The sequence below is a fragment of the Lepidochelys olivacea genome, assembly GCF_965140295.1.
Source record: "Lepidochelys olivacea isolate rLepOli2 genome assembly, chromosome: 11".
NCBI lineage: Eukaryota > Metazoa > Chordata > Testudines > Cheloniidae > Lepidochelys > Lepidochelys olivacea.
The window spans coordinates 45,629,923-45,657,871 of NC_140421.1; the positions used below are offsets into that span (position 1 = coordinate 45,629,923).

The 27,949-nt window shown below is 39.3% G+C and overlaps 1 protein-coding gene across 1 annotated transcript in view; it reads right to left on the bottom strand.

Annotated features, from left to right (window-relative positions):
* The window catches only part of CCDC141 (coiled-coil domain containing 141), a 151,999-nt gene that overhangs the window by 18,069 nt on the left and 105,981 nt on the right, over positions 1–27,949 (bottom strand). The window contains exons 18-24 of the mRNA XM_084642594.1: positions 19,340–19,480; positions 18,456–18,650; positions 15,217–15,400; positions 12,774–12,886; positions 6,929–7,054; positions 6,118–6,204; positions 634–1,520 (exon numbers count right to left, since the gene is read on the bottom strand). Of these exons, the coding sequence (XP_084498720.1) occupies positions 634–1,520; positions 6,118–6,204; positions 6,929–7,054; positions 12,774–12,886; positions 15,217–15,400; positions 18,456–18,650; positions 19,340–19,480 (1,733 nt within the window). The remainder of the gene's footprint in view (positions 1–633; positions 1,521–6,117; positions 6,205–6,928; positions 7,055–12,773; positions 12,887–15,216; positions 15,401–18,455; positions 18,651–19,339; positions 19,481–27,949) is intronic.

Consider the following 27,949-nt stretch of genomic DNA (forward strand, 5'->3'; position numbering starts at 1 on the left):
TTCTGGACCCTCCATCACTCTCTTACAATCTTTAGTAAAGGATTTATCAAAAGATTTTTTTACTCTGAAGACATATTTATATTTCTCACTGATAAAAGTTCTTACAAATGTAATAAAAACAACCTACTTTTGATTGTTAAAAATTGTGCATAGGAAATGTGCAGCAGACAGAGCGAATATTCAGTGAAAAACTGGACTTCCTAGTGTATAGGCTTATTTGCATTCAGTCTCTCCATTTTTTGGGAAGAGGGGATGCTTGCAAGTAGCAGGCACACTGATAAGGAATTCACCTACAGTAAGTTGGCTCTGAAGGGGGAATTTTCTTTCATAATCATTTTAAAAAGTGGAATGTTATACTGAAAAATAATATAACAGAAAAAAGTGTTTGATGTGTTTGCATTTGAAAATAAATGTTTTCTGCTCTGATTATTCATAGAGTTGACAGCAGCGATATTATTTCAAGTGGGTTAATTGAAAACAAAATTTTCTTTGCAAATGGAACCATGCAGAAGTGTGGAGTGATATGGATAACAAGCAATGCTCTCTAATTTTCAGATTAGTACACACAGTTATACATAGTGCAATGTGTATTTCAATAGGTATATTTAGTTTTTCTCATTATAAGCTACCCACCATGTCAGTGAAGGCTCGGGAAATCCTGCTACTTCTACTTCCAAAGTCACCGGAGAACCTTCCATGACAGTTACATTGGACAGCAGTTTGGAGAAGTTAGGCGCCTGTCCAGATAGGCTGACCATGCTTTTCTTTTCTGATGCACTTTTAATCTCTTCTTGGGGGACCATCTGCCTTTGACAGCTTCTGGTGGCGTCTGATTGAAACATGAGACCCGAGAATGCAACAGGCAAAGCATGCAGCCTGTCTTGGGTTTTAGTAAAGTTATTAATGTCATGCAATTGTTCTTGTGTTTCTGTCATGCTTCGGTGAGCTTCATTGTGTTGTATATGTGTCTCACACACGTCACTCATCATGCTATATGCAGGCTTTGCATGTATTGTGCAGGAAGCAGTAATGTTTTCAGGTATTTCTGGTGAACTACAAGTCAAAGGAGATTCCACTCCAAATTTTGCATAGTGATCTATGGTAGATGGGAAAAATCTCTCTAACTCATCTGATGTGGTTTCCCTTCTATGATTTGAAGTGTCAGCATAAGCAACAGGTGTTAAGAGATCAGACTTATCAATCATTCTTTTACTGCCAGTGTTTATCTGCATTTGCAAGCTATAGGAGCTGACATGCAGACTATGAGAACTACAGCAGGGTTGCTCTTCCAGATCAGCTTCAGAATGTAGGAGGTAGGATTCAGGCATCTCAGAAAGCAAGGGCAAAGAGATATCATAAGGTGATATACATTTATATTCTTCCCTGGAGGGCATTTCTTCTGCCAGGAGCTCAGTCTGTAAATTATCCTCTTTGGCAGAAGGAGACAGCGCCATATCCTGTGAAACAAAATCCTCACCAGCTGGGCAGACAACTGAAATATCAGCCAGTCTCGTCTCTTCCTTAAAAATAGAACAAAAAGAGAGAACAAGTTACTGTAGCGCACATCCATATTTTCATACACAAGTTAGTAAAAATATTTGGAATATTACTTCTTATTAAACTTAATCCACTCTGGGAAGCAGGAAGAAATTCGTGTGGCAGAGAATCACTAGCAGAAAATTTGCAGTTAGGTAACAGGAGCTCCAAACAGCATGCATACAGTCTGAAAGGAAATACAATCTGAACACTTTATATTTTTATTGATATAGCACCTAATATCAATGTACAGGCTTTTGTGTGAACAGGTGTCAGCCAGTAGATTCCCTGTGCCCCGTGTTTACATGGGTGTTTGTTAATCTGCTACTGCTTTGTGAGTGGTCGCCATAGTAACATAGTATAGTATCTATTTCCTGCATGAGTTTGACTGTACCATTCCTTCTTTATTATAGTAAAGTTACTGGGGCCTTTGATTCTCTTGGGAAGAAAGTGGCTGGTTGCAGTTTGTGGGTTTAGGAGCTAGAACAGCAGGTTTAAGGAATTTTTAGAACATTTTAAATCTTTTTGTTTTCTGGTCAGTTGACTCAGACCTTGCCTGAATCATTACTGGGAGCAAAAACATTACTATTATTTTAATATTATAAGCTCAGGTCCAAATATAGATGAATTTTCTCTAATCATATTCACATAAAGTAGTTGCACATGGCACATGATTGCACAATTGCAGCTGCAAACCAGCATGGATGTAGGCCTGGTCTACACTTGAAAATTAGGTCGGATTAGAAAATCCACACCCTTGAGTGACATAGTTAAGCTGACCTTAGTCCCTGTGTAGACAGCACTAGGTTGACAGAAGAACTCTTCCGTTGACCTAGCTGCTGCCTCTCGGGGAGGTGGATTACCCATGCCAATGGAAGGAGAGCTCCTGTTGGTGTAGGTAGGTGTTTACAATGAAACTGTGCCACTGTAGCGTTTCAAGTGTAGGTAAGCCCCTAGTCTGGTTTATTTAATTGCTTCTGTGCCTGGATCTGGCCAGGACTTTGTACAATGGCAACTGTGAAAGGTGCAATCACATACCCATCCATCCCAATAAAGTACATTTGAACCAAAGCTCCGGGAAGGTATTTTGAGAGCACAATCCCTTTCTTGTTGTCCAGTGCTGCTGTTAAGCTCCGTACAAAATATTTCATCAATCAGCCAAGTGTATTAATTGAATGTATAGGTCTCCAATTTTCTGTCACCTATCTCCATCCACCACACATATTGTCACTAACAAAGGAGCACATGAAGTTGAAGGCTGTGGTGATTCACTACACAGACACATCAGTCTCTTTTGGTGAACTGACTGGAAAAAGCAGGAGTTCTACTGCTTTTATTCTGCCTGAAATGATTAATTTGGTCATGAAATGAAGTGGGCTTAGAATTCATTTTCTATAAACATCCACCATTTGATGAACTCTCACCTCACAAATATCATTTAAAAGAGAATAGAAAATGGGTGTGAACATGGCAAATAAAAATTTCAGTTCTTAATTTGCTGAAAAGTATGTGAATGGATTGCCCCTGCTATTCACTCAGATCTAATCAAGACTACTACATCAAGCCAAGATGTTAGGGTTGGAGATATTGTCAATTGTTTATTAGAGTGGTGATTAATTGCTAACTGGACATATCAAACTCATTTGACCTTCTGATATTGTCACATATACCTGTTTCAGCTTCAGTCCTGCCCAGGCTTGCACATCATTAAGCCCTGAGGCTGTATCTGGGGTTCCAGAGACCAAGATCAGATTCTATGTACTCTATGTAGTACTTCAATAACAAAGTTAGACTAACTGTATTTATTAGACCAGAGTGAGAACCTCCTGGAAGAATATTAAAGCCTGAGCAGGCATATTTTAAAATGATAGGGCTAAGTAATTTCTAAACAGCTAGTCTCCAAGCTCTGAATGAAATCAATGGCCCAGGTCCTTCACCATAGTAAGGCTGCTTTGTTCCACTCCATCTATATGAAGTGACCCCTAAGTAGATATAGCCTACCATGGAAAGGCCACACCAACAAAGAGAATCTTCCAGTGGCATACAGCAGTTAGCCTAAAAGGCTGTGTAGCATCAGAAAAGAGGGTGTATATTGGGCTTTCCTGAACCCCAGCAATCTCCAGCTGCTGTAATGGCTGGTAGATGGGTTGACTGGCAACTGGAGTAAATTTGAGCATCCTTGAGGCTGCTCTAATTTATAGCGGCGATTTGGGCCTGGTGTGCAACAGATCCAGGATTGAGGAAGTACGAAGGTGTGTATGCCACAGCTAAGGACCAAGAGCATTATTTGGAAGGCTGAATACTAATACTGAAATAACTGAATGGAACTGAGTCCCAAAACTTTAGGTGAAATCCTAGCTCTATTGATGTCTATAGCAAAACCTCCCACCGATTTCAATTGAGTCCCTATTTCACCCTGTAATTAAAAAAGGGAGCCCAGGCAACACTTGGTATTGGAAGGGGAGTAACACACAGTATGTTAATTAAGCTTATTTCCAGTTCATCAGCAGAAAGGAAGCCTTTTGTTTTTAAACAAACAGAGCTTATTGTTAGCTGTGTTGCACCAAGACTTCACACAAGTTAGCTTGTAGCATTCTTCATCCATATTGTCAGATTGCCAAACAGAAATTTTAAACATTATCCATTATCAGCTATCCTGGTTTTCTTCTTCTTTTTTTTTTAAATTTTACTTGAATTTACCACCTCCCACCCTGAGGAATATTTCACATTATTATGGTGCTTTATTTACATGTACTTAGATGAATCAGGATCCTGAGGTTCCAATCTGTTCTTTATAGTAAAGAAATTAATACCAGTAATTTAAATATTTCTCTTGTATTGCTTGTCCCACTAAGTCCCATATTTAGGCACTAACAATTTGGGAGTTTTCGTATGCAATTTCTGTATGTCCACTGAGTAAAAACAATTTAGCCCATTAAGATGCGTGAGCATGTATTGTAATTCTTTGAGTCAGTCCCACTTAGTTCCATCATGCATTATCATCAGCATGCACAGTATTATTTGGTTATTTATTTCTGATCTCTACGGCATGTAACTCAGACAATAAAAAGGTGACTGAACTGTTTTCAGGTGAGCATGAAGAGCAGGCTGATTTAGTGTTGTTGCATATTTGATATAGAGCCTTGTACCAATTGCACCACAGATTATGTATGACTTGTCACCATGCTGAACTGCTGACAGCTGTAATTGTGTTTCATCACATTTTCATTAGAAGCCTGCTCTGCTATCATTTACACTGACACAAATCTGGAGTAACTCCTCTGACTTACTGGAATTACTCTGGACTTACATCAATGTAACAGAGCAGAAACTGATCCTAAAGATCAGTCTGTCAGCGTTTCAGCATCCTCTGTTAATTACTCAATTGTAGGGCAAAAGTCCTACTAGGACTTTTGAGACTAGGGCAGTGTGACAGGCTGTACCTCGGGGGAAAACCCTACACCCCCATGTTCATCTTTATAAAATGATTGTGTGGTATCCAATGCAAAGTTTGTCATGTTGGGTGTCTTTGGAAGGCTCATAATGCACTGAGCATGGTTGTTATAGTGATGTTATAGTAATTGTTACAGTAATGTTATGGTAAGGTTATAATTTCATGTATATAGTTATGAGGCTGAAAATGTAACCTCATGGCTTAAAGCAAGCCCATGCAAAAACTCTCCAAGAACAAAGAGGCAGTTCACACCTCGGCAGGGCATGGATGCGACAAACCCAGCCCAGCCTCACAGGAACAATGGACACTTGCTCAGGCAGCAACAAAAGAATCTGTTAGATCCTGGAGGGAGTCACCCCCTCCCTTGGACAGTTTGGGATTGCAATGAGGTAATGCTCACCTGACTCTGAAGGGGCGGAAGGAGGGAGCCAAGAGGAAAGAAAGGACATGATAAAAGGGAGAGACATTTTGCCATGCTCGCTCTCTTCCGCCTACATCTACAGACATCACTACAACCAAGCGACTGAACCACTGATCAAAGGGGAGAGCCTGGCTGAAGAGCCAGCCTCTGGTGAGAAGCATCTAAGTTTGTAAGGACACTGAAATATTAAGATCAGCTTAGAATGCATTTTGCTTTTATTTCATTTGACCAAATCTGACTTGCTATGCGTTGACTTATAATCACTTAAATCTACATTTATAGTTAATAAACCTGTTTGTTTATTCTACCTGAAGCAGTGCATTCAGTTTGCAGTGTGTCAGAGACTCCCCCTGAGTACATGGCTGGTACATATAAATTTCTTTGTTAAATTAAGCTTGCAGCGGCCAGTGGGCATAACTGGACACTGCAAGACGGAGGTTCCTAGGGTTGTTTCTGAGACTGGAGATATTGGCTAGTATCATTCGCTTGCAAGTAGGTGGGAGCAGCTTACATGCCAGAGGCTGTGCGTGAACAGCCTAGGAGTGGGGGTTCTCACAGCAGAGGAAGGTAAGGCTGGCTCCAGAGTCAAGGATTGGAGTGGCCTAGCAGATCAGTGGTCCAGACAACACCAGAGGGGAACGTCACAGGGAGAATTTGCTTACGTTTTGATTTTTAAAAATTAAATGTCAGAATGAACCACAGATACCTTTTTAAGATGGGCAGTGAGCAACATACTGTTATTTTCCGTTTTAATTCTGATTTCTGGACTTTCAGTGAGTGTATCTGACTCCACCTACAAGGAAAAAAAAATTAAAGCAACATAAATCATTTAGGTCTCCAGTACCCAAACATTTTGATAGATAAAAGCACTAGTCTTTCAACTTTCAATTTGGTTCAAATCTAGCCTGAGTTATGAGTGAAATATTTATATCTGCAATAATTTATTACATTGTCTGTTAGGAGAAATAAGAATGTGAGGATATCGGGGAATATTAAGAGTAGGGAACTAAAAGAGTACCTTTAGTATCATAATAAGAGGAACCCCCCTAATATTATTGCCATGAGCCTTACGGTATTGTAAACAGACAGGGCAGAGTGAGACTCTACTCATGGGAAGGTAGAATCCTGCAGATACAGTCCCATGGAAAATAGGGAGAGGAGTAAGAAGAAACAGATGGGGATGGGAGTGGCAAGGAATAGAAATGGAGAAGAGGGATCAGCTGACTAAAATTGGATATTACAATTCCACTGAAGAGGATGTGACAGTCTCACTACTACACAGTGGTTGAGAAGAGAAGAGGAACAAAGGAAAGGAAGAAGGGAGCAGAGCGAGTTGGACAGCAGGTAAGGGGAGGAAGAGGAGAAAATGGAAAGTGAAGGGATGGGGAAGAACTACACTGATCATGCCCATGTTGAGGGAGGCTTCCAGCCATTCAAAGCGATAAAGTACAGACCTTTTAGCAATGCACCAAAAATTTTAGTTTACACAAAGTTCCAGTGCAGAAAACTTTACTAACCTCTCGCTTTGCTTTGGTAACTTCCTTATATGTCTCCTGCCTGTTTCTTTCTTGTTTTCTTGGTATAGTGACTGACTCCTCAACAAAACCAGCTGTATCAGGTGTTTTTTCTTTTAATGCATCTTCCTGTTATATAAAGAGAAACTTCAGGGACAGAGCACTACAAGGTAATAGTTGACTGTGTGTTACACTAACATCCTGTACATGGTGGTAAAGTAAACATTTGAAATATATACTACAATCTGTTACCAGTACAGTATAAATTGGTTATAGCAGACCTATTATGCAAAGTCTGATTTGTCCATCTTACACAATATCCAGGATATGTATGGACCAAAGGTGATAGAAGCTTTTCTAGGGTAGGGAAACTGAAAACAGTATATGGAACTGTCTGGAGAGCTGACCTGTTTGGCAAGGAAGCTGGGAAACTTCAAGGAGACCGTTCCCAGAAACAGGGGCAGCAAAGGGAACATAAAATATTATAGAAGTGGAACCTTTAGAAAGAGTGGATAACTAAAACGTGGGTATAGACTTTGGGGAGCTTGTTCTGGAAAGGAAGGTGCCATTAGAGAATCTCCAAGAAGTGCAATATGATTCTAAAAGTCTAGAGGATGGAGAGGAGAAAGTTCTCTCTTTCTCTAAAGCAACAGCCACATAGATGATCTGTTTGGCTTGGGAAACTAACTTTCTCCCTACTGTCTGGGCCCATATTACACGGAAATTTTACATTGATGATGTATCATTTTATTTTGGCTGACTGATTTGCATTTCTAGAATATTTTGTCATCTGAATACCTCTTGGAAGACTGCACAAACTCTTATAAATAGGCATGTGCATAGCATAAATTCAACCTACCATACTGTATTTTCTTAAGGCAGCATAAATTCTTTAGGAATTGGTAAGACAGAAATCTAGACTTTAGCTTCAAAGGACACCAACATGCTGCAAACCAAGGAAAGCCAGAAACTCTATAGTTACAGTTTTATACTTATCACTTCAGCTGAGTGGAGTAAAGTTACAGTCCTGAATAAGTCTCTCTAGCAAAAATGCTGCCTTATCATTTTTCCATTCAACTAAGAATATCATCACATGTAGAGAACTGCTCTAGAGTGCATTGCAGTGCTCTTCCTAGAAGCCAGTTCATTTTTCCAGAAACAATCTTTTATATTTCCCTTGAAAAAAACCCAAAGTGATTTTTCTTTTAATATTCGACAGCCATGTCAGATTACCTTTGACAGTGTAAGGTGACCTTGGTGTGTGTGTGTGTGTGTGTGTGTGTGATTTTATTGCTTTTTAAAAAAAAGATTAAAAAGGAATCAATCCTTTTGGCTGAGAACACTGTGTATATATTCAGACACTTTACTGAATGACTTATTCATTAAAAGATGCAGGTGAAAGCCAGTCAGACATATTGTGAATGGACTATACAAGTATTAGTTTAATCTTTGAGAACACAACACATCTCAGGAAAGGAATATCTTCCATTTGGTGAAGAGTACAGGTTGAGGAATAATCCTCTCTCTCTCTCTCTTTCAAAGAAATTTCACCTCTGGTACTATTCCTTTTGACTGGTTAGAACTTATTTCTCTGAACATTCTAAGAGTGTTATCAAAATAAAAGGTTACAATGATCAGTTAAGAGCATTTGATGGTCCCTAGCTGAGCATCTGACTTGATGTGCATTTGTTATGGTCATAAATATAAAGGGAAGGGTAAACCCCTTTAAAATCCCTCCTGGCCAGAGGAAAAATCCTCTCACCTGTAAAGGGTTAAGAAGCTAAAGGTAACCTCGCTGGCACCTGACCAAAATGACCAATAAGGAAACAAGATACTCTCAAAAGCTGGGAGGAGGGAGAGAAACAAAGGGTCTGTGTCTGTCTGTATGCTGCTTTTGCCAGGGACAGAACAGGAATGGAGTCTTAGAACTTTTAGTAAGTAATCTAGCTAGGTATGTGTTAGATTATGATTTTTTTTAAATGGCTGAGAAAAGAACTGTGCTGAATAGAATGACTATCCCTATCTGTGTGTCTTTTTTGTAACTTAAGGTTTTGCGTAGAGGGATTCTCTATATTTTGAATTTAATTACCCTGTAAGATATCTACCATCCTGATTTTACAGAGGTGATTCCTTTACTTCTATTAAAAGTCTTCTTGAAGGAAAACTGAATGCTTTTTCATTGTTCTAAGTTCCAAGGGTTTGGGTCTGTGGTCACCTATGCAAATTGGTGAGGATTTTTACCAAACCTTCCCCAGGAAGTGGGGTGCAAGGGCTAGGAGGATTTTGGGGGGAAAGACGTGTCCAAACTACGTTTCCCAGTAAACCCAGTTAAAGTTTGGTGGTGGCAGTGGAAATTCCAAGGGCAAAGGGTAAAATTAATTTGTACCTTGGGGAAGTTTAAACCTAAGCTGGTAAAAGTGAGCTTAGGAGGTTTTCATGCAGGTCCCCACATCTGTACCCTAGAGTTCAGAGTGGGGAAGGAACCTTGACAGTTATTATTTTATTAATGTATTCATTTTTAGAAAACAAAGTGCCTACAGGTAATAGGTTCTCGTCCTATGCACTGGGTGCCTAGTTTTTACATGAAAACACATAAGAAAACAAAAAGGACTGCCCATCAAATAATCACTCCAACTCTCAGTCCATGTCCTCCATAATAGTGTGAGAAAAGAGAAAATATAAATAATTTATAAATGCATTAAAAAGTTAGGACTGTGTTTAAAAGCAATAGACTAAGTTCACAAAGCAGTCGAAACAAAGAAATTTCATGTGGTGAAGACACTATTATCATCTAATGAGTTTCATCCTAAAATGGATGTTTGCTCAAACATCGCCAAGGCACATTTTGAAAGATATCCAGATACAAAGGAGGGATACCTAGGAGGAATTAACTGTCTTTTGAAATATATACAGAGAAGGCAAGTTACTTGTACATTACACTTCTCCTTATCCATGATCAAAATAGTTATTTGAAATAGCCCAACTCCCTTTGAAATGCCCATATGCAAATTAGGAGGAAAACTAAAAGACTTCCTTGTCAAGAGACAAGGAATAATGAGCTGAGGCAAATATGCTTTAACTTGGAAAATTATTAACTCACTAATAATACACAATCACAACAATGTCCAAACATCATAATTAAAAGGTTTAGACATCTGAACACAACCTCAGAGGGAATATTAAGTTATAGGAGGAGTAGAGGGGACAGGCAGCTATCTGGCCCACTGCCCTAGCTCTGGGAAAAAACCCAAAGAAAAGCCAAAGATAAATATGCCAGGGAAACAAGCAGTCAGCATGGGAAGTGAGTGAATTACTCAGATATAAAATGTATTTGCCAAAAAACTCTTTGTTAAAAAGAGCTATGCTAGAAGCTTCATGTCATTTGGGTCAAGCTAACACTAAGAAACAATATTACACTTTCTTTTACAACCATTCTATACCTTTCAAAAGCACAACTGTCAGAACATCTGGAAAGGAATAGTTACAGGATCCAGCTGGTTTCCCACTGCCACATAATCTTTTCACCACTCTTGGTCACCCACACAACCTCAATATTGTCCCCTAAAATTTGCAAAAATAGATGCAAGAAATAAAAAAAAAATTGCTAGGATTTTAAAATCCCATTTCTCATTCAAAGGATCCAATTTAAATTGAGTTGACACTTACAATCTTCAGGAATGGAGAACTGCTCTGACAGATCCTATAAGGCCCATTAAAGTGAGTTCCTGTCCTAAAGACAAGGAGTACTTGTGGCACCTTAGAGACTAACCAATTTATTTGAGCATGAGCTTTCGGGCCATCACAGAAGGCTTTAGAGGGGAAGACTTATCTACATTGACAGATCTAAATCTCATTTACATTCCTTTATACTGCAAAAAGGTGTTAGTGTAAATGAGAACTAGGGCCTTAAATCTTTAAGAACTTAAAGTCCTAGATCAATAGCTTGGCGTTTACATGGATTAAAGCTTCTGCCTTTTTATGTCCCCTGTCCTCTGTGCCTCCTCTAATTCCCTGCACCTCTTTCCCTTACCCTCATTTTCCCCCTTCATCCTTTATGCCATGACAGTTTCTTGCCCACCTTCTCCATCTGCCTCCTCCACAGATCCCAACTCCATGCCTTGGCAGAGCTCAACCATCCCCTACACTTCCTGTCCCCCTGACCCCGCTCTCCTTGACTCTTGTTCCTCCATGTTCCCCCACTTCCACAGCCATGACTGAAGTCTATAGCAGACCAATTAATAATTATGAAAATTGTAACATATCTTTAATCGTTCCTCTGTTTACATATGGAAATAGCTCTGCATAAGTAAGGCTTAAGTTGTAGCCCAGGTAATGGGATAGGGTGAGAAGACAAGGAAACATGAAACAAGATTTAGGATACATGCAAATTTGAACAGAACAGAGCATTTTACCACCCAGCTACATTTATAAGAAATCAGAGCTGGGGCTCTCTTCAGCCTGATTAAAAAAAGACAAAATATAAGTTTCTCATTTGCTCTTAATTTGTGGTCTGGATCTGGGGAAGGAAAATGCTGTTTCTTTCCCTCAGGGCCTCTGTCCGTACTTTGTATGCCTCTTCTTTATACATTGGCTAACAAATTTCTAGTTAATCCCAACTCTGCCTACCTCAGTGCGCTTGTCTTCACTACTGGGGTAAGTCAACCTAATTTACTCTACTCCAAATATGTGAATAATGCAGCGGGAATCAACGTAACTTAAGTTGACTTACTGCGGTGTCTTCACTGCACTGCATCAACGGGAGACGCTCTCCCGTCGACTTACCTTAATTTTCTTGGAGAACTGGAGTACCAGGGTCGACTGGAGAGCGCTCTGCCATTGATTTAGCAGGTCTTCACTAGACCAGCTAAATCAACCCCTGCTGCATCGATTGCAGCAGTGTTGATCTCCCCGTAGTGACGACCAGCCCGAGGTGATACCCCATCATAAGCACATTTATATGATGTATCTTTTAAATTCAGGGGGCCAGGATCAGTAAGGGGAATTACAAAGACTCTTCAGCAAGGCCAACAAAGCAAAACAAATCTGGAAGCAAAGGTATGAAATTTTAAAAGTTAAGAAATTGCTCAAAAAGTCAATAACAGGGAAATGTTTTAAGTGCCTTAACTTCAAACTTCTCTAAACTTCCAAGAAAATTTTCATCATGAGATATGATTTAATATGTGCAATTTTTGAGGGTTTAGTTTCTTTGGGGGAAAATTGGGCTTTTAATAGGAATCTAGCTTCATTCTTAACTATGGAGCGGCTACTGCAATTCCATAATTCCTGCTTAATCAATATATTGTAACTAAATGGTTATGCATAAATATATATGTTTATCAGAGTGTTAGGTTAGAAATACTATTATTCTGCTTTAGCATTTATTTTATGATTCTGTTTTCTAAACTGAAATTACTCCTTTTAACACAATTTGACAGCAATTTTTCGTGGCGAGTGGAGAGAAGCCAAGACTGGCTGTTTGATATTCCCAGAAGTAAGGCACCAAAGTCTTGTGACATCAAAGGAAGTGGAAACAGGAGAAGAAGTACTTGAACTGTGAATTTCCTCCTCAAAAGGTTGCTGGAGGGCTCTACTTGCAGTGAGAAGGGAGTACGAGGAGTGTTTAAAAGGCCAGGAGGATTAGACACGGCATTATGTCTGTGCTGTAATGGAAGAATAACTGGTAAGAAAGAGCCTGTTTTGCTGTAAAAGTCTATGTCTTTAAGAAGTACACTGTCTTCCTCAAATTGTCTCACTACAGTTTCTTAACACAAAATATTTATCAAAATACTAGCATTATATAAGCTATTTTAAATCTGTCATGATATATTCCCAAATAAAATGAAATTACCGCAATCTGTTCTTCAAGTTCTCTTAAAGAGATACACAATTCATCAACAGAATCAAGAACTTCTTTGTGTCTTGTTATTGTTCTCTCAATATATTTCCTTCCTTCTTCAAAACCTGCAGACAGAAAACAAACAGCACAACAATGAAATCAATACAATATTATATCAGACAAATAATTGCACTTTTCTGTAGGTTCTGTTTTGTTCCATTAGTTTTACAGTATAGGGTGAAGTCCCTCCTAACTTAAAGCTTTCTGGTTACTGACCCTCACAATCTATCCAAGTCTTTTGGGTCAGTTCCTCCCTGACTAAACAATGTCACTGACCAGCTGACAAATGATTTTAAAGGGAAAGTGGACCCTACAAGTCTCTCTAGGGCTAACAGCTCTTTTATTTAGCCAGGGGAGATTTAAAAGGGGTTTTTCAGTCCAAAAATTATGCTGACCTCCCAGGCAGGGGGGGAAAAACAGTTAAGGGGATGAGGAGGCATTTCCCAATATAAGGGTGTACAGAATGTGAAGGAACCCCCACCAGCATTTCTGGCTCAAGAGGAGTCTGTCCCCACACCGTATTCTACAGTAGTTAGGCTTAAAATGGTGAGCATGGCAGACAGACAGCGGCTACTGGCCCCTCCACACATAATTTTCAACACTGAAAAGAGTGTAAGTTAGGGAGTATCTAAGTGTACATTAAAATTGTAATCTCACCATTTGGCTTATCAGTTTTCACTAAGCAGCCCAGGACTGGGAATGCCTCTTTTCCCAGGAGGGGTGACACAGCATGAGCTCCCTCTAGTGACAGGGCTTTAACACTAACCCACAGGCTACATGGCAGATGATTAGGTGGCTTAACTAAGCAAGGACTGGAGAAATGAATGACATCATTAGTCGTTGTTCTCCATACATAAACCTGCCCCAGTGTTTATTTTGTTGGGTTCAGGGCTTGTACCCTGGGCTGTCCTTTTCTTCTGGGTATGTTGGCCAATTATGCAGTTAGGTTCCCCAGCCTTCTTGGAGATACTACACTAAAGATATTTTCTGACAAATTGGGTTGTAAGTTAATAGCACTGAATTTATAAGGAACTCAGCACCTAATTTTAAATGACCTTCTGATTCTGTGCACTCAGTTCGTACGTGTGCAGCCATTTGCATACGCACAACCTGCACTTCTACATGCAGCTGTGCAAATACAGGTTTCATTTGCATAAACTGGTATGTATACACAATTTGTACTCTGAAAAATGTGGCCCTCAGTTCTGTGACTACCAAAATTAGTTATGAATTTCTTGAGCTTTCATGGGCACTTAATCAAGTTTTATAAATTATGTAAATAATTGAGCACAGGTGTGATATGTTCTATCTAGCCCACAACATTAAGCAGAGGGCAGCTGTATTCTGTACTAGCCAGATTTTCTGAGGGGCTTTCACAGTTTCCTCCAGTTAGAGACTGTTAGATAAAGTAAATAGAAAGTCACTGGGAGAGACAGGAAGAGAATTCAGATCTTCTGACATCAGGTCTGTGGTTAAACCACAATCTTCCCTTCTGTCAATATAACACCTACAGAGCAATCTGCCAGCTACTACATCAGAGAGAGAAGATGGGTGTGGTAAATATCTTTTACTGGACCAATTTCTGTTGGTGAAAGAGTCAAGCTTCTCTCTCTAATATCCTAGGATGGACATGGCTATACCAACACTGCATACAGTTATGTACATGACATTTATAAGGCAATAATCAAATACCCCTAGTTATAAAGAGTGTTAATGTAAAATATGCATTCAGCTCAAAGATCTATAGCTATGAAATACTTCATAGATTTTCCAGTTACAAAACACAGTTAACCATAAAGTCTTAATTCTAATCTCATAAAAACTTCAAGGACATTTAATTTAGACTTCAGGGTAACTCAGAGTGCAGATGGAAAAGCAAATGCCCAATGAACTTTTCAGAACTTAAATTCTGATTTATGTTTTTTAACCCTTAGTTCTGCAACATCTCATATTTCTCAGCCTCAGAACATTGTGTTCTGCACTACCTTAAAGGTGGGGGGCTTTCTCTAGCCAGTGTGAGGAACAGCAGTTTTGGCTACTTTAAGGCTCCCCATCTCCTTTGGGTTAAGTGGGGAAGGACAAGAAGGGCAATTGCTTGAGCAAAGGGCTGAACGGAAGGGGCTCATGTGGTCCACTGGCCCATGCACACCTCAGAGTATTTATACTTTGTTCCCTCCAGGGCATCAGCATTGGTGGCTTCTAGATAATTGGATACTTCTAGAAACAAGTGCCCAGTCAATACTTAAAAAAGCATTTGATTTTAATCTTGTGGGATTTTCTTTTAAAAATAAATAAATGTAGGAATTAAACAGTCCCTTGCTTTCTCCTGTCCCAAACTATTCAATTTGCATTTGGTTAACAGCACAATCGCTAGGCAGCTTAAAGGAGTCCTTACCATATATGTGTTTAGCAAGGTCAGTAATCTGCTGAATTCTTTCCTCTTGTTGAAGCACCATAGGCTTGATAAATTTATAGAACTGCTTATAGAGAATTGCCACTGCTTCCTTCGTTTTACACTCTGCAGAATACTTTCCAACTCTAACGACTGTAGCATTTGCTTCTTCATACCAAAACTGACACTGGCATGTATTAGAGAGGGAAAAACCATGGCATTTAAGTAATGGATACAACAAAACTTTATAAAAACTAAACAAATATTAACAATAAGAGCTTTTGGTGCAGTAGGTTTGTCCTATTCTTATGTGTCTTTGAATAACAGCAGTAAAGATGAGAAGTGACACAAATAATGTTCAGAAAATATGTGGTGATAGCATAACCTGATGAATGATAACTCATTTGCAATATTATTCCTACAATCAAGAGTTGATGAATTTTCTGTTAAGTTGCATTGGACTCCATACAAATGCACTCTCTTTACAAGCAAAATGATATTATTTTTTAGTTACTACCTTTCGAACCTCAGTTTGGGCTGGGAACCAAGTCTGTGCTCTTATGCATCAATAGAGATTCTGCAGGACAAATCAAACCCTCAGTTACACCTGTTATAACTCAATGGACTTCAAACTATGACTTCAGTTACATCTGTGAAACCCAATGTCTTCTATGAGGTTGCATAGATTTAACTCACTGGAAATTACAACTTGATCTAACGACCACGGAAATCTTTGAGGGTCTTTCTATTGGGCTCAGTGGGCTTTAGAGCACATCCTCAGTGAACAATTTAGAGTGATGCACAAAGTGGAACAGAATCTGGTGCTCACTCAGTCTTAGCTACGTTGGCTCTGCAAGGCTAGTAGGAGTAAAGTTCACTCATTTTTTTTGTCATTAAGATCAGAACTGATGACTCTGCATACATGAGTCAAAAATCTGTTGTGTGAGATGGTGCTATTTTTACAGTTCAGTAAAACAGAATAGTTACAAAACAGTTTTTCAGAATAAAATCATTCTTCAAAGTTTAGCATTGGGAAATCCCATCTTTTTCCAGGGGGTGGGGGGATTAAACAAATGTAATTGCACAATTGCTGCCAAATTATTCACCTCCTCAGGGATGAACTGGATTTTGGGAGTGTTTATTGGCAGTGGGGAAATTGTTTTGTCCAAGGATTAACATTTTGATCTGTCATGAAGGAAATCTATTAGTCATGTATTTAGATTAGAATGAAGAACTGAAACAGCTTTATTGCTAAAAATAAATGACCATGATGATAGGAATGTGCTTGATTCACAGCAGAAGCACCTACACAAGAGAGTGTGGATGGGGGGAGGAAATCATATTTAGCTGATTTAGAAATTTAAAGTATTCTGTTTTAACCACAACAGATTTGAATCTTTAAACAAGATTTCATTTTGCAGCTGTACAAACCACAGACAGTACACAGTGACCGGCAGGTAAAGGTCATGTTGATTTGGGGAACATAGAATCATAGAATATCAGGGTTGGAAGGGACCTCAGGAGGTCATCTTGTCCAACCCCCTGCTCAAAAGCAGGACCGATCCCCAATTAAATCATCCCAGCCAGGGCTTTGTCAAGCCTGACCTTAAAAACTTCTAAGGAAGGAGATTCCACCACCTCCCTAGGCAACGCATTCCAGTGTTTCACCACCCTCCTAGTGAAAAAGTTTTTCCTAATATCCAACATGCATCGCTTTTTGTTGTGCACTGGAATACATTGTGGAAAACATAATCAAATGTATGTTTCAGAATAGTCCGAGTCACTGTGATTAACACTTATTGATGGAAACCTTGTTCTTACATGAAGCAGGGAGTGGACAAATAGCATTAACGAAACTGAGATACATAGGACACACTGACAATTTACTGTTTTCCATCAGAACAAGACAAGTCAATTTATTAAGTGACAGATGTAATACTGCTGGAAGTCACTGGATGGTGCTACTGGAGATGGCCTTACTAATTCTGTTTATCTGAACGTTTAGGAGATCGATCTTGGGGAAATTCTGATTTTCAGCTGAGGTACAGCTCTTTTTAGATGCTAAACATATCAGCAGTGAAGTCTGTTTTGCTCTTTCTAACTAAAATATTTTTCTTAGGTTGCAGTTGCTGCTTACAGGCTATACACATGAAAACAAGCCAACCAATACATTAATGGCCAAACTCAATCAATCCAGGGCCCAAAGCACAACCCACAGGGACTCCCCAATGGTCCCAAACCCATGCCGTGGTCCTGTACAGGAATCATGGCCCCTCCTCTTCTTGGGTTGCCAGCAAGTTTCAGAGGTAAGACAAATGAAGCATCTCAGAGCTCTTGGAGCTAATGTTTCAGGCTCTCTGCAAACTTAGACAGGCATCAGTTACAAACCAGTCACAATTTCAAGCTTTTCTTTCCATCCATGATGCCTACAAGCAAGGTTTTTTTTTTTAAATGAAGGTTGAGTTCTGATTTTGTGACTCCAGGAGCTGGTTCTAGGAATGGACTTACAGTGCCCATGCAGAGGCCACTCAAGACACTCTGCCGCCCTACACAACACTTTAATGTGCCATCCCCCCTCACCACTCAAATTTGGCCTGACTGCCCCTCAGTCATGACGGATGGGTGGTGGGTGAAATTTGAGCACATGGCATTACGACTTGGCACATGGGGTCGCAACTGCCCAGAAATCTGCTGTCCTTGCAGCTGCCTACCTTGCCTATAGCTAGAGCAGCCTCAGTGCCTATGTTTTAATTCCATCCTGATTCTGTGGCATCAACATATTACAAAAGGGACAATTGCATATGAGCAATATCACTACCTTGAGTAACCTCTCCATTGTCTCTCTGAATAGGATATAGAGAGATCTGTCGCTCTGAGCCAATCAGAACAGTGCTACATACCTTGAAATGATGGGAAATAGTATCACAAAGAAATCACCCTACTTTATGCAGATCCAGTGTTCAAGGAGCCCAGGGTAGGATGTATGGAACTGAAGCTGTAAATCCAGCTTGTTGGTTGGAACAGCAGCCACAGAAGGGCTGTGTTGCGGCCCCAGAGGCAAAGGTGGGTGAGTTAAATGTATCCCCCCAAAAACTCCAGGGTGTCTTCACAAAGGCAGTGTAGGGACTTATGGGTCCAAGAGGATTAATGGCACAAAGTCGAACTATAGAGGAGTATGCTTTTATCTCCCTTTGCAGGCCCCATATCAGAGCTACAGAGTGGATTTCAGGTTTTATTAATACCTCTTCCATCATCTGCTGCAGATACTCAATCAGATCCAAATTTTGCTTGTAATCCTCCACAACTCTGCCAAATTTGCTCAGCTGTTTCTGTAACTCGTTGACTGACTCCAAGAGGACACCAGCTTTACCATCAGGATGATTTATTACACAGCCAGTAACTTTCTTCTCTAAATTATCCATCTTCTTTCTCAGAATCTATTTTGAAAGGTGCACTCTTGTTAACAATGATGACAGAAAGGTCATGGATGTTTTTAGAAATTGAATAGTAGGGAAAATTTGCAAACCTCCCTTCATAGCCTGTTGTCTAAAAACTACAGTTAAGAATACTATACATTTTCAAAAGCAAAGGCAGAAGGCTCTACCCTTAGATGGGCATGGACAACTCCTATTGCAGTCAATGGAAAAAGCACACATCTCCCTAAAGGTAAATTGAGTTAAACATTTACAACTTTTTAACTTTAAAAGAAATAGATCTTTCTATAAAATATAGGCTCTTATTATATACCCTTGAATAGAATGATCTAGATGGTATCTAGAAAAAGAGCAAAGGAAGAATTTTAGCATCTCATTTTGGCTAAAAACAAATTAATTTCTTTAAAGCATATTCTGTTAACTTCTACAGAATTAATTTCAACATACAGGTCAAGAATCTGATGTCAGTAATATCAGTGCAAATCTGGAGTGATTCCACTGATTTGAAGAAATAGGAGTAACTCTATATTTACACCAGTATAAATGATGTCAGAAACTGGTGTACACATTGTATGTTGTTATTCATAGATTGGAAGGCCAAAATCATGTAGTCCGATCTCCTGCTTAACAGAAGCCATACGATTTCACCTCAGTAACATCTACGTCAAGCCCATAACTTCTAATGTTATTACCTGCATTTTTTCAGCATACACTTCAACCTGCTGAATCTGTATCTTAAGAACTTTCAAATTTCGAGCTTTTTCTGTTTTCTTGGTATAGTTAAATTTTAGGTTGTTGAATTTCTTTTTCAGATCTTTAAATGACTCTCTGAGCTGTAAGAAAATTAGCATATTTTTCAATAAGAAACACTGGATCACATTTTAAAATTGTTAAATGGCTGCTAAGACAAACTAACTACAACAGGAACATTTAGAGCTTCTCCTGGGGATTAAAAACACTATAGATCATAAAGGAATCTTTGTGCCCTCCGTTCCTCAGCAGGTAAAACTATAAGTCAATGTTTCTTTTCAGTAGTGGAAAAATCTTGCTGAATGAACATGAAACAATATTACACATAAATCCTTGAAAATATACCTGTAATATAAGCATTCTTGTAATGAGAAAAATTTGCTTAATTGCCTAAGGCCAGCATAAAGCCCTACATACCACTTAAGCCATGTGGGCATAGAGGGAATAAGGAGAACGATTGTATAAGGGATGCTTTGCACTTCCTGCATGTTGAAGGGGATCTATGAGTCAGCTAGCACAGAAAGGGATGTTTTGGTCAAGGTAGGAGCCAGTGGATACTTGCTTAGGGTTAAATCCTGGCCCCAAAACTTTCATTGACTTCAGCGGGGCCAGAATTTCACCCATATGAAGTATGCAGAGGAATTTTGTCTGATATTCCAATTCAAAGGCTGAAGTAGTGGCCATGGAGGTGCTGTAAATCCCATGACCTGCCCATATGTTGAGGGACATGAGTTTCATACAGTTCCTGGATAAATAGTCTACCAAGGCTTGGATGAATTTCACCCATTGTGACTTTCCCCTACAAAATTTGATTTAGTTTGTATCACCCTAGTTTTTTAAAGGTAGGACATTATCATTATACTCAGAACTAGTCTTTGGCAACCACTCATGGGAGAGACAAAAATTAGTTACTTAACAGGAAAGGTACTTTAATAAATGTGGAACAACCTCTTAATCCATTTGTTTGGGGATACTTGGGGAGATTTTCTCCAGACAGCAGGTTCCCTAATAAGAATAATTTTTTGTATAAAGTTCATTCTAGAGAAAACAAACATTATGTGTTACATAATCAGAATATTATTGCAGCTGCAGGCAGTGTATTAGTTGTATAATAAGGAAGGTAACATTTAAGGCCCTAATACTGCGAAGAGCTACACAAGTGCTTAATTTTATACACAGTGAGTGGTCTGATTGTCTTCAATGGGACTAACAGTGTGTAAAGATGTTCATAACTCTTTGAAGGATTGAGGCTTAATGTTGTGTCAGTGCTGGAATTTTGGTGAAATTTTTCAGATCCATAGTTTATTTGCCAAAAAAAAATGCAGTTTCAGGGTGACCAAAACAATCTGAGAAGTCGGCAAATAGTTTTAACCATATCCAAAATGGGGGGTGGAGGAATTGAAATAGTTGAAATGGTTCATTTCAACATTTTCTAAATGATACATTTTGACTTTGTTTTAAAGCAATGTTTCATTTTGAAACTTAGCTAGATTAATTTTTTAAAGGATAAACCACACCTGAAAAACAAAATAAAATGAAAAAAAATTAATTTCAACTCAAACAAAATGATTTGTTTTACCCAAAATATTTTTGTTTAAGTGAGAAAAACAAAAAATATTCAGTTTTGGTTCAACCAGAAACAATTTATGTTAATATAATTTAAATATGCACAAAAATCATGCATACTATATTATAATATCAATTTATTTTGTAAATAGTGCTCAGTACCATGGCATCTAATTGTCTAGGCCTGTTATGGTTTTATTTATATATTTATTTTTACTTTTTCAGTGTTGCTTTGGGTTCATTTTAAATGCTCTGTTATAAAACATATTTGGAGCTTTGTACAATCCTGTTTGGTTCCCTATATAACAACTTGCCCTATATATTCAGTGAGATTAGCACATCGAATATTTTGTTGAATTCCACTACTATTTTTTTATTGTTTCAGAGTTATTTTTCCTTGAATCTTATATAATTCTCTGATTTATTTACAACTGCTAAAATGTTTTTTGCCTATTTACTAAACTATATAACTTTAAAATTTTTTAAGGGATAGCCCACAAGAGACATGAATGAACCATTTCTGTTTATGATGTGCTATTATAATTATAATAAGACTGCTTAAAATATATTTATGATACCTTATAAAAGACATTATTAGAACTAAAATTTAATTTTGAAATAAAAAATTCTAACAATGTATAAGTAATACAAAAAATCTAAAATGGAAGAACATAACAGAATTTAAATGCTTTTTTAAAATGGGGGATCCTCCCACAAACTTCATGTACCTTCACAGATTAAAGACTTCTGCTTTTATAAGATCTTGTACACTATGGCTGTATGAAATAAACTGTTATAAAATGATTTTTATCTAGACCAAGCGACACAAAGTAGATGTATAAAATTCATTTACCAGTCTTAATGATCTAGTTCCTGATCTTCGTCGTACAAACACTTATACTGGACAGTCACTTTATTCACTTATGTAGTAACAGTGGGCTCAGGATCAGGCCCCCAATTTGGTATTTAACATGTTTGAGTTTTTGAGTATTTAAGAGTCAGTCAGACATATACTCAAAATCCAAAGAGTAACGAATGCATGTTTTGTAGTTACTGTAAGCACAGTGGCTACTCATACATTATTATTATTACTTACTAATGTTAATCCACCAAGGGACATATTTTTCATTTGCATTTTATCTAGTAGGAGAACATTCCCAGCTAGCACATGATATCAGCAATGCACAGACAGATGGCATTGACTCAGTCTGAGAGAAAGGAAGGGAATTCTATCATCGAGTGTGAGCTCCAATTAGTTAAGCTGTTCATCCCTCCTAATTACAAAGAATAATACATCTACGGTAAAGCACCATTTCAATAAAGGCAGGTGTACGGAACGACATTTTGTCTTCAAAATATAAAATCTTCATTTTAAATCTAATTTGGAGGAAAATCTGCAGGACTGACATACAGATGAGTAAGAGTGTATTTTGGTTTACTTTCAGAGCTTATACCCATACACTACTAATCATTTATAAGGACAGAGGCTCTCCTCATAGCACTATGGGTATGTGAAATGCGATCGCCTTGTTTCAGATAAGATGGTTCATGTGTCAAAGGTCTGCAGCTGCTGTCACTCTTCTCTCTCAGCCTCAGTGGAAAACCAGCTCAAACTCAGGACCATACACTGCTCCCTATCGATACATGCAAACAACTACTATTGACATCAGCAACTGCATGCTCTCATTGAGGGCAGTATACAGCTCTGAATATTTAGAAGCAGAGAAATCTAACCTTATCTCAGTTCTTCACCCATTTACTGCAAAATGTAATGTGAAATTGCTAAAAGAACTTTTCCTCCAAATACCTACATGATTTCAGCCTGCTGGTTTAATGGAACTTTATCACTTAGTGATCTGACCATAGTCTCATAGTCCTTATTCATGCAGCTGTTCCTAACTATAGTCTCCTGTGTCATAGGTGGAGAATGATGGTGGAGGAGGGGGATGGCTGCTACCACTTGCTAAGACTTATCACACAAGAAGCACAAAACAAACAAACACTAAAAGCAGGACATAAAGCTGCTTTAAAAATGTTTTTGTTAACTGTAAAGTTTAAGAAAAACATTTTCATCCATGTCCAAGATTCTTCCGGAGGCACTTCAATGAGGCATTCTCCTCTCCTTTTTCACTCCTGTAGTCTGGGTATGAAAATAGGCAAGAGGGGAAGGTGGTTGAAAAGAGATTTTCAAAGGGATAGAGACAAAGGAATAAACAGAAGCAAAGCTGGCTAGAAGGTGGGGAGAGGAAAAAGATACCGTTCAATTTATCATTGGAATCTTGTCAAGTAGGCAAGGTGCTGAGAACCCTCAGCTCCTACTGACTTCAGGAGGAATTGAGGGTGCTCAGTACCCCTCAGGAGTGCTAAGCACCTTGTAGGATGAGCCCCAAGCACCAAAGTATACCTTCCTATAAATTTGAGGAATATAACAAAATGGGGGCTTGGGGAGGGTGAGGCTCAGTTCAAGGTACATTACAGTACAGATTATCTGCAAGGTGGTTTGCAAAATTATTCCCTGCTGAGAAAGGTCTTTTTGTTGCAAAGGTCAATTTGAAAAAGAATTAAGTCATTTTTAATTTCATGTGCATTAGCTAAACACAGGGCTACATCCTGGAGTTATCACAAGGTCTGAGTAAGGGCAGCACATAGTTGCACTATCCTAGAAGCATATCAGTGAGTCACAATTCGATCCTGGCTCTCCTTTGTTGAGGGTAGCCCTATATCTAGCACAACTTACTTCCCTGGCTGGACTGGCTCAACTATACTGGCTGATGCACTTGGGAAGTGTGGAGGGGTGCGGATGGGAGACAAGGCAAAGCTCTGCCTGTATCCTTTCTCTGCCCCCCATGTAGACAGAAGAGCAGTAGCCCTGTAGGGGCTGTGCCCCCTTCTTGTGCACGGTAGCCCAAGTAGGCAGGTAAGGGGGATAAAAGACCTTGACACCTGCTTCAGACATTACAAAAGCATACAGGGCATGAGCTCTTGTTTTTGCCTTTGCAAGCGCTCTTTAAAAAGAAACAAAAAAGAAACAAATGTCTTTGTTTTGTCTGCAAGACTGTTGCATATTTTACACATCTGAACATAAAATTGTTTCCCTGCGTTTTAAAGGAGCATTGGTCCTTTACTAGTAGACCAGAGTCTAGCTTTACACACATGGTTAAACTTGTCACACTAAAATTAAGCATGTGCATAAGTGTTTACAGTAGGGTCTAAAACTGCTGATCACAAACTGTTTTGAATTTACATTTGAAATGTGATGTTGCCGGTTGGTAAACTGCAAATAATTAGGTTAGGTGGTTGCTGTTACTGTTCTGTTTGACAGGCACTAACAACTGCTTCCTGCTACTGACAGATTAAGTGAAATGTTTACTGACTTACATGTGGTAGATAGCAAAGGAACTAGTATTTGTTCATGTGTGCTTGTTGTTAAGAATAATATCAGCCTAACTACTGATGTTTAATAAATACATTTTAAAATAATAAATTGCACTATTTTAAAACTCTTAAGAAAAAACTCACAACTTTTACCCTCTTGAACTAATTCAGTGCCATTCATTTACTTGGTATCTATGTAGATTTAGTTTTAAATGTTTAATGAAGAAAATTGGCAATGGATTAACATGTATTCAGGTACAATTATCTAAGCATTTGTACAGGAAACATCCTCTGAGCTAAGTAATAACGGAAATGGAAACTGATTAAAGACAAAGGCATCAAAGGGGCTATTTAGCATTATTTCAGTTATATTAAAATCAACATTCAGTTAGGCCATTGGGTGATTGACTGAGTGGGTTAATGCCTATCTACTTTCCCAGCTACTTTTATGCCTTAATTGAAAATATACCGTGTAATTATTTTTACAGGGGGTTTCCATTAGGTTTGAGAACCTAATAGGTTGACTGTATTTTGCAAAGCAGCTGCTCAAGAGTACTGGTGAGTAACAAAATGAAAAGGAGTACTTGTGGCACCTTAGAGACTAACCAATTTATTTGAGCATAAGCTTTTGTGAGCTACAGCTCACTTCATTGGATGCATACTGTGGAAAATACAGAAGATGTTTGTTTTTATACACACAAATCATGAAAAAATGGGTGTTTATCACTACAAAAGGTTTTCTCTCCCCTCAAGTATGCATCCGATGAAGTGAGCTGTAGCTCACGAAAGCTTATGCTCAAATAAATTGGTTAGTCTCTAAGGTGCCACAAGTACTCCTTTTCTTTTTGCGAATACAGACTAACATGGCTGTTACTCTGAAACCTGTCATTATGCAAGGTACTGCATTTAGCTGTATGGAGTGGAAATCTATCAACTGCATGAAAAAACTTGTACAGACAGACATCATCTTCCTTTCCCAATGCAAACATATGGACATTGTACCAAAAGGACTGAAGGTAAAAAATCCATTACAATCTACATACCACACAGACTATGCTGACAGCTTGTGCCACACGCTCTCAAAGAAACTGCAGAACCACCTGATCAACATCCTCTACAGCAAACAGGGAAAGATAAAGAATGAGTTCTCAAAAATGGATACTCTCATAAAAAAACAACCTTCCACACAAAATTCCTCATGGCTGGACTTTACTAAAACTAGACAAGCCATTTACAACACACACTTTGCTTCTCTACAAAAGAAAAAGTACACTAAACTTTCTAAACTACTACATGCCACAAGGGGCCACAGCAATGGTTCCCTCAACCCACCCAGCAATATTGTTAACCTATCCAACTATACTCTTAGCCCATCAGAAGCAGCTGTCCTATCTCGGGGCCTCTCCTTCTGCCCCTCCACCCCCACGAACATGATACAGTTCTGTGGTGACCTAGAATCCTATTTTCGACATCTCCAACTCAAGGAGTATTTCCAACACACCTCTGAACAACATACTAATCCACAGAGACCTCCCTACCAACACTACAAAAAGAAGGATTCTAGGTGGACTCCTCCTGAAGGTCGAGATAGCAGACTGGACTTCTACATAGAGTGCTTCCGCCGACGTGCACGGGCTGAAATTGTGGAAAAGCAGCATCACTTGCCCCGTAACCTCAGCCGTGCAGAATGCCATCCACAGCCTCAGAAACAACTCTGACATCATAATCAAAAAGCTGACAAAGGAGGTGCTGTTGTCATCATGAATAGGTCGGAATATGAACAAGAGGCTGCTCGGCAGCTCTCCAACACCACTTTCTACAAGCCATTACCCTCTGATGCCACTGAGAGTTACCAAAAGAAACTACAGCATATGCTCAAGAAACTCCCTGAAAAAGCACAAGATCAAATCCGCACAGACACACCCCTGGAACCCCGACCTGGGATATTCTATCTACTACCCAAGATCCATAAACCTGGAAATCCTGGGCGCCCCATCATCTCAGGCATTGGCACCCTGACAGCAGGATTGTCTGGCTATGTAGACTCCCTCCTCAGACCTTACGCTACCAGCACTCCCAGCTACCTTCGAGACACCACTGACTTCCTGAGGAAACTACAATCCATCGGTGATCTTCCTGATAACATCATCCTGGCCACTATGGATGTAGAAGCCCTCTACACCAACATTCCACACAAAGATGGACTACAAGCCGTCAAGAACACTATCCCTGATAATGTCACGGCTAACCTGGTGGCTGAACTCTGTGACTTTGTCCTTACCCATAACTATTTTACATTTGGGGACAATGTATACCTTCAAATCAGCGGCACTGCTATGGGTACCGGCATGGCCCCACAGTATGCCAACATTTTTATGGCTGACTTAGAACAACACTTCCTCAGCTCTCGTCCCCTAATGCCCCTACTCTACTTGCGCTATATTGATGACATCTTCATCATCCGAACCCATGGAAAAGAAGCCCTTGAGGAATTCTACCATGTTTTCAACAATTTCCATCCCACCATCAATCTCAGCCTGGTCCAGTCCACACAAGAGATCCACTTCCTGGACACAACAGTGCTAATCAACGATGGTCACATAAACACCACCCTATACCGGAAACCTACTGACCGCTATTCCTACCTACATGCCTCCAGCTTTCACTTGACCACACCACACGATCCACTGTCTACAGCCAAGCTCTGCTATACAACCGCATTTGCTCCAACCCCTCAGACAGAGACAAACACCTACAAGATCTCTATCAAGCATTCTTACAACTACAATACCCACCTGCGGAAGTGAAGAAACAGATTGATAGAGCCAGAAGAGTTCCCAGAAGTCACCTACTACAGGACAGGCCTAACAAAGAAAATAACAGAACGCCGTCACCTTCAGCCCCCAACTAAAACCCCTCCAACGCATTATCAAGGATCTACAACCTATCCTGAAGGATGACCCAACACTCTCACAAATCTTGGGAGACAGGCCAGTCCTTGCCTACAGATAGCCCCCCAACCTGAAGCGAATGCTCACCACCAACCACATACCACACAACAGAACCACTAACCCAGGAACCTATCCTTGCAACAAAGCCCGTTGCCAACTGTGCCCACATATCTATTCAGGGGACACCATCACAGGGCCTAATAACATCAGCCACACTATCAGAGGCTCGTTCACCTGCACATTTACCAATGTGATATATACCATCATATGCCAGCAATGCCCCTCTGCCATGTACATTGGTCAAACTGGACAGTCTCTACATAAAAGAATAAATGGACACAAATCAGATGTCAAGAATTATAATATTCATAAACCAGTCGGAGAACACTTCAATCTCTCTGGTCACATGATTACAGACATGAAAGTTGCGATATTACAACAGAAAAACTTCAAATCCAGACTCCAGCGAGAGACTGCTGAATTGGAATTCATTTGCAAATTGGATACAATTAACTTAGGCTTGAATAGAGACTGGGAGTGGCTAAGTCATTATGCAAGGTAACCTTTTTCCCCTTGTTTTCCTACCCCCCCCTCCTCAGACGTTCTTGTTAAACCCTGGATTTGTGCTGGAAATGGCCCACCTTGATTATCATACACATT